This window comes from Eurytemora carolleeae, unplaced genomic scaffold (assembly GCF_000591075.1).
Source record: "Eurytemora carolleeae unplaced genomic scaffold, Eaff_2.0 scaffold1376, whole genome shotgun sequence".
In the NCBI taxonomy this organism is placed as follows: domain Eukaryota; kingdom Metazoa; phylum Arthropoda; class Copepoda; order Calanoida; family Temoridae; genus Eurytemora; species Eurytemora carolleeae.
This window is the reverse complement of record NW_019397270.1, coordinates 117,147-131,335: the sequence shown is the minus strand read 5'-3', so window position 1 is coordinate 131,335 and position 14,189 is coordinate 117,147. Positions and strand designations below refer to the sequence as shown.

The 14,189-nt window shown below is 31.0% G+C and overlaps 1 protein-coding gene and 1 long non-coding RNA gene across 2 annotated transcripts in view; both read right to left on the bottom strand.

Moving 5' to 3' along the window:
* Positions 1-429: 429 nt before the first annotated feature.
* Positions 430-1,229, bottom strand: LOC111713179 (uncharacterized). Its single transcript, XR_002767617.1, has 2 exons — positions 1,181-1,229; positions 430-513 (listed from the first exon to the last, which is right to left on the bottom strand). It is a non-coding gene; the product is annotated as an uncharacterized LOC111713179 (long non-coding RNA).
* A 54-nt stretch (positions 1,230-1,283) lies between these two features.
* LOC111713178 (vacuolar protein sorting-associated protein 13A) overlaps positions 1,284-14,189 on the bottom strand; it is a 29,017-nt gene continuing 16,111 nt past the window's right edge. Inside the window, exons 2-15 of the mRNA XM_023487999.1 lie at positions 14,078-14,126; positions 13,162-13,254; positions 12,420-12,562; positions 11,159-11,273; positions 10,368-10,456; positions 9,796-9,879; positions 8,930-8,986; positions 7,107-7,169; positions 6,498-6,568; positions 4,540-4,628; positions 3,074-3,162; positions 2,465-2,536; positions 2,329-2,397; positions 1,284-1,422 (exon numbers count right to left, since the gene is read on the bottom strand). Coding sequence (XP_023343767.1) covers positions 1,284-1,422; positions 2,329-2,397; positions 2,465-2,536; positions 3,074-3,162; positions 4,540-4,628; positions 6,498-6,568; positions 7,107-7,169; positions 8,930-8,986; positions 9,796-9,879; positions 10,368-10,456; positions 11,159-11,273; positions 12,420-12,562; positions 13,162-13,254; positions 14,078-14,125 — 1,221 coding nt within the window. The 5' untranslated portion in view covers position 14,126. The remainder of the gene's footprint in view (positions 1,423-2,328; positions 2,398-2,464; positions 2,537-3,073; positions 3,163-4,539; positions 4,629-6,497; positions 6,569-7,106; positions 7,170-8,929; positions 8,987-9,795; positions 9,880-10,367; positions 10,457-11,158; positions 11,274-12,419; positions 12,563-13,161; positions 13,255-14,077; positions 14,127-14,189) is intronic.

The window sequence follows — 14,189 nt, the reverse complement described above, 5'->3', positions numbered from 1 at the left end:
ACTTTTTCTCATTCTGGATGGAACATATGACACTTACTCATACCTGGTCCCAAGAACAAAAATACAGCCAATGAAGTATACATTATTTTTTCTTACTAATTGCACAAATTGAAATCATTTACAAGAAAAATCTTTAACAATTTTATTAATTATAAAAGTTTAAGAAATATGTTAGACACATCAGTTACAAAGAAATTGAGCCTTTGCTACACACTCTAATTCTATAATCCCTTATGATGTAAATCTTTATTATTTTAAACTTAGATTTTTTTATATAAAAGAATTCATAGTTTGAAATGTCCAAGGTATACAACATCGGGATTGTACAATCAGAGTTTTTGACAAAGAGTCAATTCCGCTTGTACCGGTCATTTTGAATTAAAACATTTATTTGATTGTATTAAATTTTAAAACCTGTTTTTTCTTTTCTGAAAGCATTCCGGACATTCGAGACATTTTTGAGAGCAGTTTCTTCTCCTTCTTCTTAGGACTGTTAAGAAGTATCATCTTAGCCTAAATCAAACATTTTAATATCAGTTTCATTAACAAGAGCAGTTTCTTCTCTTTATTCTTTGTACTGATAAGATCTTAGCCTAAATCAAATATTTCTAAATCCATTTTATTTTAGAGATCAACTTCTTCTCTTTCTTCTTTGGACTGTTCAGTAGTATATCATCTTGGTCTAAATCAAACATTTTAAAATCAGGTTCATTTTAGAGAGCAGTATCTTCTCCTTCTTCTTTAGGCTGTTCAGTAGTAGCGTCTTTGGCCAAAAAAATTATTTCAAAATCAGTTTAATTTTTGAGAGAAGCTTCTTCTCTTATTTCTTTGGACTTTTGAGTAGTATCATCGTGGCCTAAATCTAATTCAAAATCAGTTTAATTTTTGAGAGAAGCTTCTCCTCTGTCAGTAGTATCATATTATGATATTATCCTAAATCCACAATTTAATATCAGTTTTGTTGGCGATTTCATTCAAGTATTGCGGGCCCTAAAATTTTAACTTTTTGACTTTCAATCTATAATTTTTGTTTGTTTTTGTCCTTAAAGGGACTGTGATCATAAACCTGATATTTAGCCTGCTCCCTAGCTAATATTATACTGGTAACATCAAGATCATATACCTGATATTTAGCCTGTTCCCTAGCCAGCATTATACTGGTAACATCAAGATCAAATACCTGATATTTAGCCTGTTCCCTAGCCAGCATTATACTGGTAACATCAAGACAACTGATATTTAGCCTGTTCCATAGCAAGCATTATAATGGTACATCAAGATCATTATACCTGATATTTAGCCTGTTCCCTAGCCAGCATTATACTGGTAACATCAAGATCAGTTTCTGCTTCTTTGATCTTTGCCTTCAAACTTGAACTTTTTCCAACCTGATGGCGCTTTAACCAGAGTCCAAACAAAACCCTGAAAAAATCATTTATATATTTTTTCGACCAACTTGTATCAATCTAAATCTATATGATAAAGCCCTTCGTCCGTGTTTATATATTTTTTTGTTTATAAATCGAAAAAAATAATTTTCTTAAAAAATCCATTTTTTTTCTTTCTCCATGGGCAACGCTGGGCACTTGAGCTAGTGGTAAATAATCTAATAATCCAGTTCTTGAATAAATAAAATGGTCAGCAAAGTTAAAAATCAATTATCTAATAATTCAGTTCTTGATTAAAGAAAATGGTCGGCAAACTTAAAAATCAATTATCTAATCAAGAACTGTTCAACCAATCTAAAGATCAATCTTCTAATCAGTAACCAGACTAAAAAATTGTCAATGAAAAATCAATTTTTAAATTTTTAAGTTCAATCAATCTTAAATGGTAGTTTGATCTAATAAAAAAACAGTCTTCTAATCATTATGTCTCATTACTGAGCACATTACAAATCATTAAAAAAAACCGCGAGCAACATATGCTATCTATATATAAATTTGGCTTGTCTGTCTGTCTGTTTGTTTGTGGGACATCTAGGGACCCCAGGGAAGGTTTATGAAAAATCAAAATTTCAAATATTTGTCTCCATCAAAATTCGATCGTCGTTAAATTTTTAAAAATTTTGAAAATCCGCGAAATTTTTTGTAAAAATCCGCGAATTATTTTTGTTTTGTTTTACGATGTACACAAAGAGAACATGTTCACAACTAATTTAGAAGATGGGCGCGAAGCGCCCTCTAAGGCTAGAAAGAAGGGCGCGAAGCGCCTTGAATTTCTAGTATTTATAAATATTTCAAATTTTATTGTAAAATAAAAGTAACTTCTTCTGTATTAAATTGTGATTCTCCGGTAAAGAGTAATATTGATCCTTTAAAAATATACCTGTATTTTTCTCTATGTTTCTTAATATTACTCCAATAGTATGGCTCAATGAACTGCTGCTTAATGCACCTAAACAAAAAATGTTCTAAAAAATATTCTTTTAAAAATTTTGTTGTTGTTGTAAAAGTTCATTTACCTGTATGCATAGTTCCACCAATGCCTTGGTTTGGAGAAAATAGATTGTCTAGGTCGATATTTTCGGTAAATTCTAAAATAAAATAACATTTATTTTTGCTATTCACATCCCTTTTACCCTCAATTGCATGATTCCTTGGAATAACATGTTTCCTATGTATACCGAGGCATATGAGAGATATTTTATTGTGACAAAACCGGGCTTAAAGATAGTCTTGTTTTTGCACATTTAAAATTTTATACAACATGGTTAAAATCTGGCATATTGTCTCTTCTGACAACACAAGGCAAGTTTGTTTGTTATAATTTTCAAGAACTAGTTTTTCTCATTCACAATTTAATATTCATTCCGTCCAAATAATTAAGTTCCAAAGCATATTAGATTAATTATTTATTTGTAACTAATACATTTCTGTAAATATTCCCGAGACAATTTTGCAGAAGACTATCAGTAAAAAAGTAAACAAATGATTTCTAACAATGTTATGTTTTGAATGTTTGAGCGGAGTGCAACTTTTTTCTGTTTTTTTTTTTATCACTATTTTTATACTCTATTGTAAAAGGAAAGGGAAGACGACAATTATTCCGTTTTTATTGGATATGACTGTACCTTGAAAGCTGGAGGAACTTCAGAGCGGCTTGAATTTGCATCATGGTATGATATTGGTCCTTGGACAAGCAAACCTTGATCTCTTTCAACTAAATCAAATTAAGTTAAATCTTTCAATTAAATCAAATTAAAAACTTGTGTATGTGCATCATGGTATGATATTGATCCTTAGTCAAGCAAACCTTGATCTCTTTCAACTAAATTAGATTAAAGTCTTGTATTTGTATCATGGTATGATATTGATCCTTAGCAAAGCAAACTCTAAACCTTTTCAATTTAAGTTCCCCTTTTAGTATTTATGGTGGCAAGACAATGAAGGAAGTTGTCAAAACTTAACACTTTTTAAAGATATAAGTTTGCAGGGTACCGTTGTGAACTTGCGCATTTCTGCTGCAGAAAAATTGTGGAAATTATCATAATAAACCTTTTTCAAGATGGAAAAATGACAATATATCTTCCCAATTTTAATCATATAAAGAGTTTGTGATACAATCATTTAACTCTATAAACGGAAGGCCAAATTTAAATATTTTTTCAGTTCTTTATTTATTAAGTCGTTGCCACAAACTTAAATTTAATTATCCTTATATCTTGATATATAGATATATATTGATTAAAACTATTGATACTTTAAACTTAAATTATTTAATTTAACATAATTCATAGTTTAGAATATCTTAGGCAGTTGGGGTTCTGAAACACTTTCTCGCCCTTAAACCAGAGCATAAGGGGGTTTTGGGCGTTTTCTAAAAGGCAAAAAACGAGCATTAAGCCTAATGCTCGCTTTCTATAAGGCAGAAAACGCCCAAAACCCCCTAATGCTCGGGTTTGTGGGCGATAAAGTGTTAGAGTTCCCCAACTGTTAGGTCTACTTCATTGTGTTGCATGAAATTTATGGATTAGAAAATCAGAGTTTGTGGTAAAGAAAAATCCTTGGTTATAGAAAATGTGTTTATCTTCTTGTTGAATAAATAAACCATTTCCACAGTTTATCGTTTTATATCCATAAACATTTCACACAATCCTTTATTCAGGATTCGAGAATAAACTAGACAGTAAAACTAAATAAATATAAATACAAACGCGTAAAAGGACAAAGAAATTTTTTCTTTCCTGAAAAATTAAAGGGACTGTAGAAACAAATTTCAAGCTACCTTCCATTCAAAATAATGCCATATCCGATTTACAAGGGTCTTATTCAAAATTTTGTCTGTGCAAAAATGATATCCTTGTTTTTCTATCTGAAATCACAGTTTCTCTGTAAAAGTGACTATTGAAACTATGCCGAATAGAAACAAAGATGAAAATTGACGAAATTGATCTTTTTCCAGAAAAAGACAGTCTTAAAACGATCATTTGTTGGTAGTTTTTTAACATATTGTCGACGGTGCTTTTGAAAAATTAAAAACGAAATATCGTTAAAAGGATTTGGAAGATTTTTTAAATTTTAGTTTTTTTTAATATACCTGATAGTCAAAAAGGAGTCGAGGGGCGCCGTCTGCAATAGACCGATTCATCATGATTTTCACTTTCCCACTCAATGGACTCAGAACAGCTAAAATTAACAATTTTAAAAGAAACTAATATTTTTTTCGAAATATTGAACTGACCGAAAACATTTGAAAATTAATATTATTTCGTTGGAAATTGGGAAAATTTTGTTTGAAATTGCGAAAATTGGGTGTGGCCTAGAGAACAATTTAGAAATGTGTAGAAAAGATCAATTTCTGAAGAAAGATACGATAAATACGATAAATAAATAAAAATTATTAATTAAGAAAAGAAATTGATTAACCCAATAGCCCAGCGGCGTACGAGGGGGGCCTGGGTGCACGCCCCCCCCCCCCTCTACGTGTGCTTCCTCCTGGGAGGCGGGGGGTGGGGGCTTATTTAACATTACATCTGGAGATTTGTTGTAAAAAACCTCGGATTACCGTTTTTTGAGGCAGTACTTTTAAGCTTTTCATTATCTTAAAAAAAAATCATTTTGTAATTTTTTTTTTCATTTCTTTTCAAAGTTGACAAACCTCCAGAGCAGTTTAATTAATATAGAATCAATTTAGAGGTTTAAAGTGACTTCAGACACAATTTCAAATCTGATTCATAATGTTGCCAAGGGGGGGGGGCACCACCATTTTTTTCGCACTGACACGCGCAAACAGTGCACCCTCTACACAAATGCTCTCGTACGCCCTTGAGTACTTTTAAACAGAAAGAACTCTGCAGTACAATTTTATAATTCCGTTTGAAGTTAACCTTTTGAAACCTTTTAAGTCCAACATAAAAGAATCTGAAGATTTTCCAAAAAAAGGGACTGTAAGCATAATTTGAAGTGACCCTCCATGGAAAGATGACAATGCCGATTTGCAACGGTTGAAGTTGAAGCATCTAGCAGATCAAAAAAGTGGAATAGCTCCTTTAAAGAAAGACATTCCCAAGCCACTTTTGCTGGGAAACAAAAACATTTATATCTAATTCACATTTAAAAGCTTTAAAGGGTACCGTTGTTAATCGAGCATTGGCACTTTTGTATAGAGGATCACTTGAAATCACGCTTATAGTCCTTTTAAGAATAAATCTTTTGAACTTAAATTCTAAATCTTTTAAATTTAAATTTTCTAAAATTGAAGTGCATAAAATCTTTATCTCTTAACCCCATTTTCCACTAACGCATTACAATTTAGGATTTTAAATAAAATGAGAAATAAAACAAAAACATACATTTTTAGATCTTTTCTTCTTAGCCCCTGAGAGTGCTACACAGAGGTAGCAGCGTTTTTAAGATCGAACGAAATTTCAGAAAATAAGAACGATAAACGAACTTGGACTGTTCAGAGATATGAAAAACCGCCAAAAACAAAGCAAACAATTTAAAATCGTTCGAACGATATTGATCGTTCATTAACTATTTCTAAATCGTTCGTTTTAACGAATTTGAAAAAAACGATAATATGTTTTTACTGAACAAACGAATTTTCCGAAAGATTTAAAAAAAACAATCGTTTGTTTACAGAATGAACGATTTTTTAAAACAAACTTTAAAAAAACGATAATTTGTTTACTAAACAAACGATTTTAATAAACGAATGATTATTTAGGTTTACGGCATTAAGGTTCAAAGACATAAGAATTAAAATCAGAGTTTGTGGCAAAACCTTAATTCCTTTATCCCGGTTACAAATATAAGAAATTCAAAGTTTTCTTTCAATATCTCTTCAATAAGAGGAGTTATGATTTAAAACAGATAAGATTTCAATCTTACGTGCAAATTTGATCTGAGTAATCATAAAAACAGAAATCGTTTCTTAAAGTCATCGATTTTTTATTCATTTATATCATTGATCTTAAAATACTAAAATACTATGACGAAAATTCTATGGAACAACTTTTACAAAAGTTACAAAATTTTCTTTTTTAAAATTACCTTGGTCCTGAGGTTGAGAACTGAAATGTTTTTCCATAATTTCCCGCATTTTTACTCTCCAGCTAGAACCACTAGATAATTGATTTTGTAGATATTTTATTGTAGGGCTGGGCAGTTCCGCGCCAGTTAAAGAGAGTACCTGGTGGTAGTTGAACTTAGAGTTCAATATTATAGAGAAATATATCAGGCTGTGCAAAGCTTCGTTTTAGAAACGGAGGCTTTTAAAAATTTAAAAATTTTAAAAACTAACGGAAAAGTCCGTTAATGACTAAGTTTTACAGGTATTTTATATTATAACACTGCACTCCCAGTTTAACTACAATACCCGGCCAGTCAGTCCCTTTAACAGTTTAATTAGCGTAAAAGGCAGACCTTTTATGTGCGTAAATTCGTTAACATAACGTTAAATATCAAACAATAAGTTAACACAACTTTGCCCTGGTTTAAAAAAAGCAACACACATTTTAGAAAAATTTTTATACAATAAATCCAAACCTTTTTATACAATAAATCCAAACCTTTTTATGCAATAAATCCAAACCTTTTTATACAATAAATCCAAACCTTTTTATGCAATAAATCCAAACCTTTTATACAATAAAGCCAAACCTTTTTGCAGCAATTACTCCAGAGGACTCAGATGGATTCCAATAACAGCAGAATTTTTCAAATCTAAAAACAGGTTTTTGAGTATAAGTTCAATTTTATAAGTTGAATTTAAACCCCTTCAACTTTGTTTATAAGATAGAGTATATAAGTTTGCGAAATTGATAATTTTTTCATAATTTTCGGTCTTTTAATTAGATTATTTAATCTCCTCAACTGTAAAATAGTTTCTTTCTTTGTGAGAAATTATTTGTGAACGGATGAATCAATCTTTGATTTTATCTCGATAAATCATTGTTTATTTATTTATTATTAAATATCTAGATTGAATTGGCTATATTTGTTACAATTTCTAAACTAAATATTATAAAAAGGAATTGAGTTTTCATCACAAACTAAAATTTTCTAATTCTCATATCATCAGAACCGTATATATTTAGAACCCGATGTTGTACACCTCTGATATTTCAAACTTAGATTTTTTGATTTACCAGAATACAAAGGTTAAAATATCTAATTTACGACATTGTATTGCAAAGATATAGAAATTAGAAAATCAGAGTTTGTGGCAAAGACTCATTTCCTTTCTCAATTCGGAGACTTTAAACAGTTAATAATCATGCTTATCATAATATATAATAAAGCTCTAGACTCATGAATTTTTTTGTGTGGAAACTCATGAAAACCCTTGGGGTAACAGATGCTAAAAAAAATCGATTTTTTCAAAATTTAAAAGTTTTTTTTCTGAAAATTCCACGGGCAGTGCCGGCCACTTCAGCTAGTCTAATATGTATTTGAATTAATATCAATATAAGTCTAAGTTTGAAGTTAACCCTATTCCTGCTGGGGGGGGGGGTCAATCTGACCCCCCCTGTAGTTTTTTCATATAACTCAAAAAGTATTGGTCTGAGGCTGTTGAAATTTTCTGACTTTTCTTGCATACCCAAAGCCCTCCTTTTAGGCCTAAAACCGGGCTTTAATACTAACTGCCTGAATGACTGCTTTTGCCTGTAACAAACTAAATCTTTGTTTTAACCCACTTTCACTTGTCAGATTTTGATAAAATTTAGCTTTTTGGAAAGCCTATGACATAAGGAAACGGATTGCATAAGTTTTGCGAAAAAAAATTGCAAATTTTTTGCAAACGACCTGTCAAAGGAAATTTGCACATTTTTAGTTTTTCTTGATTGTCAAGGGCTTTTCAAAAATGTATAATTTTTTATTTTTTGGACAATTTTTTTTTTGCAAACAGTTTTACTATATAACTGGATTTTGCAATAAAAAATTTGCAAATTTGCAAATTTTTTTTGCAGATTCTAAAAGTAGAGCACAAGAGCTTTCTAATGATGTATCATTTGTCATATTTGGACATAAAACATGGGATTTAGAGAGGGGGGTCCCCCAGCATATCCTGGTTTTCAAGTACCCCAGCAGGGATAGGGTTAAATGCACAAGAATATGCACAGATACAAATTGGTTTAAAGAAACTGTATATGTTACTTCAAGTAAATCTCCATTTATGATTGGCATTTCGTGATTCACAACCGTACCCTTTAAACCTTTTCGTGATTCACAACCGTACCCTTTAAACCATTGTCTTGAAAAGGTTATTTTCAACTGTGATTTCTTTATAAAGTGATTTACACATTTTTTCTTCAGAAATAAAGGAGATGATATTTTCCCATTCTTGATCAAATAAAGGTTTACAGTGTACCCTTGTTAACGTGTTCTTTATATGGAAAGCAAGTTGAAATTACATTCTTTCAAAACTGTACTGTACCTGTACTTTACTGTACTTTACTGTACTGTACTGTACTGTACTGTACCTGACAAGCTTGAAAATACTTTTAGAGTTTCCATTGATTTCACAGCTTTTCCATTTACTAAACAATTAATTATTTATATAATAAAGCTCTTTCCTCATACACAAGGTTATAATGCAAGGAAAGTTATTTCAGAGGTGTAAGCATCTTTTGTACTGCAGTGTACTGTCTCTGGGCGGTAATTTAAACACAAGACGGATGTCACAGCATGACCCGCGGGATCCATCTTTCACATAAAAAATCAATGAAATATTCTGGTCAAAGGAAACTATTATGTGAATTATCAAAATTATCAAAATTAAATGCTTTTATCCTCCACGGATACTAAACAAACACTGAGGCATCTATTCTTGTTTACAAATTCCGCCCATCGAGAACTGGTTTCAATATGTACACAGAGTACGCAACTGCCATTAACTTTCCTTGCTTTATAACATTGCTTATACATATATATATATATGTATATTTTTGTCAGCTATATCTGGCCAAATGGTTGAAACAAATTGTCTGAAATTTGTTGAGGAAACCCATGGGTACCCTGGGGGTAACATAGAGTTAAAAAGTAAAGCCTGCAAGCGTTGATCATCTATCTATTAAAATTTCTTGTCATGAAATGAGTCATGTTCATACTTAACCGTCAAAAGTTTGACAGAATTGTTCCGATCTAAATAGTTGTAATTTATAAAAATGTCAAGAAAAAAAGGTCTGTAACTGTACTTATATCTTTGCAACCAATTATATCGAATTCATTTTTATATTTTTTAACTTTAATATTTGTGAGTACACCTTCCTATAAAGTAAAGAAAAAAGGGAAAAAATCAAAATAGATATTTCAATCTATCCGAAAAAGTCAAGTTTCCGTTACAAACCTATTCGTAGTTTCCGCTGCAAGGGACTCCAGGCAAATTCCGCAGGATATAAATCTACCAGGTATAGATATATTGTCTTCATATCTAGAATATATATTTATTATTATTTAAAGAGACAGCTGTATAGATATACTGTCTTCATATCTAGAATATATATTTATTATTATTTAAAGAGACAGCTGTATAGATAGGAAAGAAATANAGATGTATAGATATATTGGTTTCATATCTAGAATATATATTTATTATTATTTAAAGAGACAGCTGTATGAATTGGAAAGAAATAAGTTTCAGATTTCTGATGTAAGTAAATTCTGACATTCTTATCATGATTGGTCCCTTAGAAATGTATACAGTGACAAATACAAAGTAACATTTAATGAATAAAACCACCATGTGATTTTGAAAAAAAATGATAGCCAACAAAAGAAAACTTCAAGACTCCAAGCTTAATTCGTTATGCCTGACAAAGCTCTAACAAATTATAAAATGTTGCGGTATGATTATGAAAGTTTTTTGATTGGTTATCATTTGCACTTTAATCTGGGGATCACTGTATAGTCTAAAAATACCTGATATGAACCCTGTCAATGAAAACTTGAACATTGTTCATAAAAGTAGCAATCATTGTTTCCCACAGTTCTCTTTTCAACTTCTCCTCCTAAAAGAATATATTTGATTAATTGATTAAAACCAAAGACGATGGAACAAGATAGATTGGTTCAGGTTGTTAGTGAAGACGACAGTGAAGACCTAACAAAAAAAGCATAGGTTTACATATGTATCTTGCCTAGGGTTTCCAGCAAATAAAAACTTTCTCGAAAAAATGCAGAATTGCGGTAAAAATTTCCTTCTTATTTCTCAAACGTTTTTTGCGGAATTTCGCATTTTTTTTACTAAGATGAATTTTTTGAAAGGAAGAGAAAACGATAAAGAATTTCGTGGGAAAAAATAGGCGACAATTTTGAAAAAAATTGTAAAATATTTTTTTTTTCTCGTGAATTTTCTCCTTAAATTGTTTGCAAAGAAATGCAAAACTTCCAGGAATAATTTTTCCATTTTTCTGACCTTTCTTGCCTCAAGGTCAAATTATCGACAAATATGTTAACTGCTGTACAAACAGTACAACTGCTGTACATTTAACATTGATGTCTTGCATAAATTAACAGGTCTTCCACGGAATTTGGTTTGTTGGGTAAGCTTAACTTTAAATGATCATGATGATGCAAACAACAAATATAATTGGTATGGCATATCTTTTATAATTATGAAAGAAAACATAAACAGCTTTTTAATGATTTTCATTCGCAATATGAATGACAAAAAAGAAAAGAATGAATTACAATTAGCTACATGAGTGTACCTTAGAGTTTTGAGATTTAGCTGCTCGTTTAATTACTGAGATGCTCTCAACCTTCTGGAGAAATCTTCGTTTTCTGGTGGCATCAAGTCTACTATCCTTCTCCTCGTTATACCCTCTGAAAATAAGAATTCAGGACCAGAATAAAATGAATTTAAGCTAGGTACCTAAACTACGTACCGTCGATTCAAATTATACTCATCTGTAGTTCTGCAGTGTAGTTATTTAAATCTATGTACTATATCAACATGGACCTGTGATTTAAGATTATTACATGTCCTATAGAACTACAGAAATGCAGAACTACAGATAAATATAAATAACTATACTGTAGGTAGTTCAGCGCCGTAGCTCAACTTCGGTCCCAGGTTTACTAGAAAATCAAACCACTTGGGTTACCCTGAGAGCATAAGTCTTAGACACGACAATTCAGATTGTATTTTGTCTTTTTTACTGGCGTTCTTGATTCCTTGTAAAATATACACTCGAGAGTCAAGACATCAGTTATCGTTTAAATCTTTGGAAATTTACTATTTAGGAAATTTAGGTCGGCATTTCAGTCTCAGCCCTTGTCTCTGTAAAATTGGTACTGCAAACATGATAAAAATCTTGTACATGAATGAGTACATGATTACTGAATGAAACAAACTATGAGAGATGGGCCAGTACAGCTACAAGATTTACATCTTGTAAATGGACAAGCACAAGACTAACATCTTGTACATGAACAAGTACATGATTATTAAATAAACTAGCCTATGCGAGATTGGTACGCCACAATATTTACATCTTGTAAATTAACAATAACATATTTACATCTTGTACATGGACAAGCACAAGATTAACATCTTGTACATGAACAATTACATGATTACTAAATAAACTAACCCATGAGAGATTGGTACGCCACAAAATTTACATCTTGTAAATTTTTTTACAAGAACAATATTTACATCATGTACATGGAAAAGAACAAGATTGACATCTTGTACATGGAAAAGAACAAAAAGTACATCTTGTACATGGACAAGAACAAGATTAACATCTTGTACATGAACAAGAACAAGATTTACATCTTTTATATAAACAAGAACAAAATTTATATCTTGTACATGAATAAGAACATAATTAATATCTTGTACATGAACAATAACAAAACTCATATCTTGTACATGAACAAGAACAAGATTTATATCTTGTACATGAACAAGAACAAGATTCTATCTTGTACATGAATGAGTACATGATTACTAGATAAACTAACCTATGAGAGATTGGTACTGCAACAAGATTAACATCTTGTACATGAACAAGAACAGGGTTGCTGGATAAATTACTCCATGGAATCTTGAAACTGATTTTACCAATTGTTCCAGCAATTACTTCAATGGGTAACTCCAGTAAAGACTGAAACAGAAGATATCAATATAATGAAAATAAAATAAGCAATTAATTCTAGTAAATACATATTTTTTATGAAACGAAAAAAAACATTTTTTTGGACTTTTCCCTTATTTATTTGAACACCTATATTGGACATTTCTAGAACCTATTGTAGAAAAAAGACTATTTTTTGATTAAAACTTCTTTTTTTTTTAAAGAAACTCTCGTCTATTTTAGGAAGCAAATCATAAATTCACTTTTTGCCTAAGGACTAAACATGTCACACCAATTATAGATTTTTCGGAAATATCCTTTTTCAATTAGGTGAGATCAAGATTTTTTAAAGAATAATATTTAATTCCAAGTCGGAGCTGGCATTTAACCTGATTAAGAGAGAAATCAGTCCATGAAAGTTAAAAGGGATGACTTATTTGGATAGTTTCCCGTTTTACAATCTATACTTTGAAATGAGCTAGCTGCCTAAAAGTGGGGTGGGGGGGTTGGGGTTGGTGCCCACCTCCTTTGGAATTCATATTTTTCCTTCACTGGCTAAAAATCCCATGTTTACCATTTATTCAACATAACAAGTTTGCCCCCCCTTAATTTGAATGAAATTAACTCACCAGACAATCAGATCTAAGTTTAAGATCTATTAGAAGAATATCTCCTTGTAAAGCACCCACTCCTAGATTTTGGGAGTCCAACTCCTCAACCACCTGAATATAGAGGAGTACATATAAAGAATGCAATACCTAGAGCACAGTTCAATGCCAGACCCTAGAGGACCCTACAAAGAGTGGCAATCGAGCGGCATCACTAAGTTTAAATTAGTTCTTGTGAATAATTGTTCCCACTTTTAAAAAAATGGTTATTTGCTAGACAATCCTTTTTGAGTACATTTTAATTTTCTTTGTTTTGCTGACTTTTCATGAAATTTTAATTAAGAACTTAATTTAATAAAATTCCAGGTCTCAAACTTTATTACGGGGAAGAATGTTTTCTAAAGTTTGGCATATTTTTAAGATTTGCTAGGGAAATGTTCATGAAAAAAGAAGAGGTGTTTTATCAAATTTTCTTTAAAGGGGTTTCAGATAAAAGAATCACCAATTATGACTTAACCATTCTTTATCACCTTTTATTTAAAAAAAGGAAAGAGAGGGTTAAACCCGGGTTTGGGACCCAATTTTGGGACTACTCCAGCAAATCCAACTGGCCAATAAGGAGGATCAATTTTTACACAATTTTATATCTATATTGTCAGCTTCAAGGAAAAATATTACTTAAAAAATTTAAATATGATGAAATGGCCGCTTAAAACTGCCAATTTGTTTTCGCTGTAATGTCTTAAAATTTGGTTGATCTTTTATCAAAAAACGGATTTTTGGACTTTACCAAATTTTTGGCTCAAATTCAATTTTTTGCATATGAAATTTTCAGCCACCAACAAATCCAATTTTCTTTTAATTCTCAGATCTTTCGACGATTTTGAAGAAATTAAAAATTTGGTTTGCTGAAGTGAATACTTCCTAAAAAAATGACCTCTCCCAGATATGAGTTGAGGATGTTGGCTAACCACGCGTTAAACATCCTGAAAATATTATCATTTTATTTTGGAAATTCAAAAAATGTTTATTTTTATAGATTTTAATAG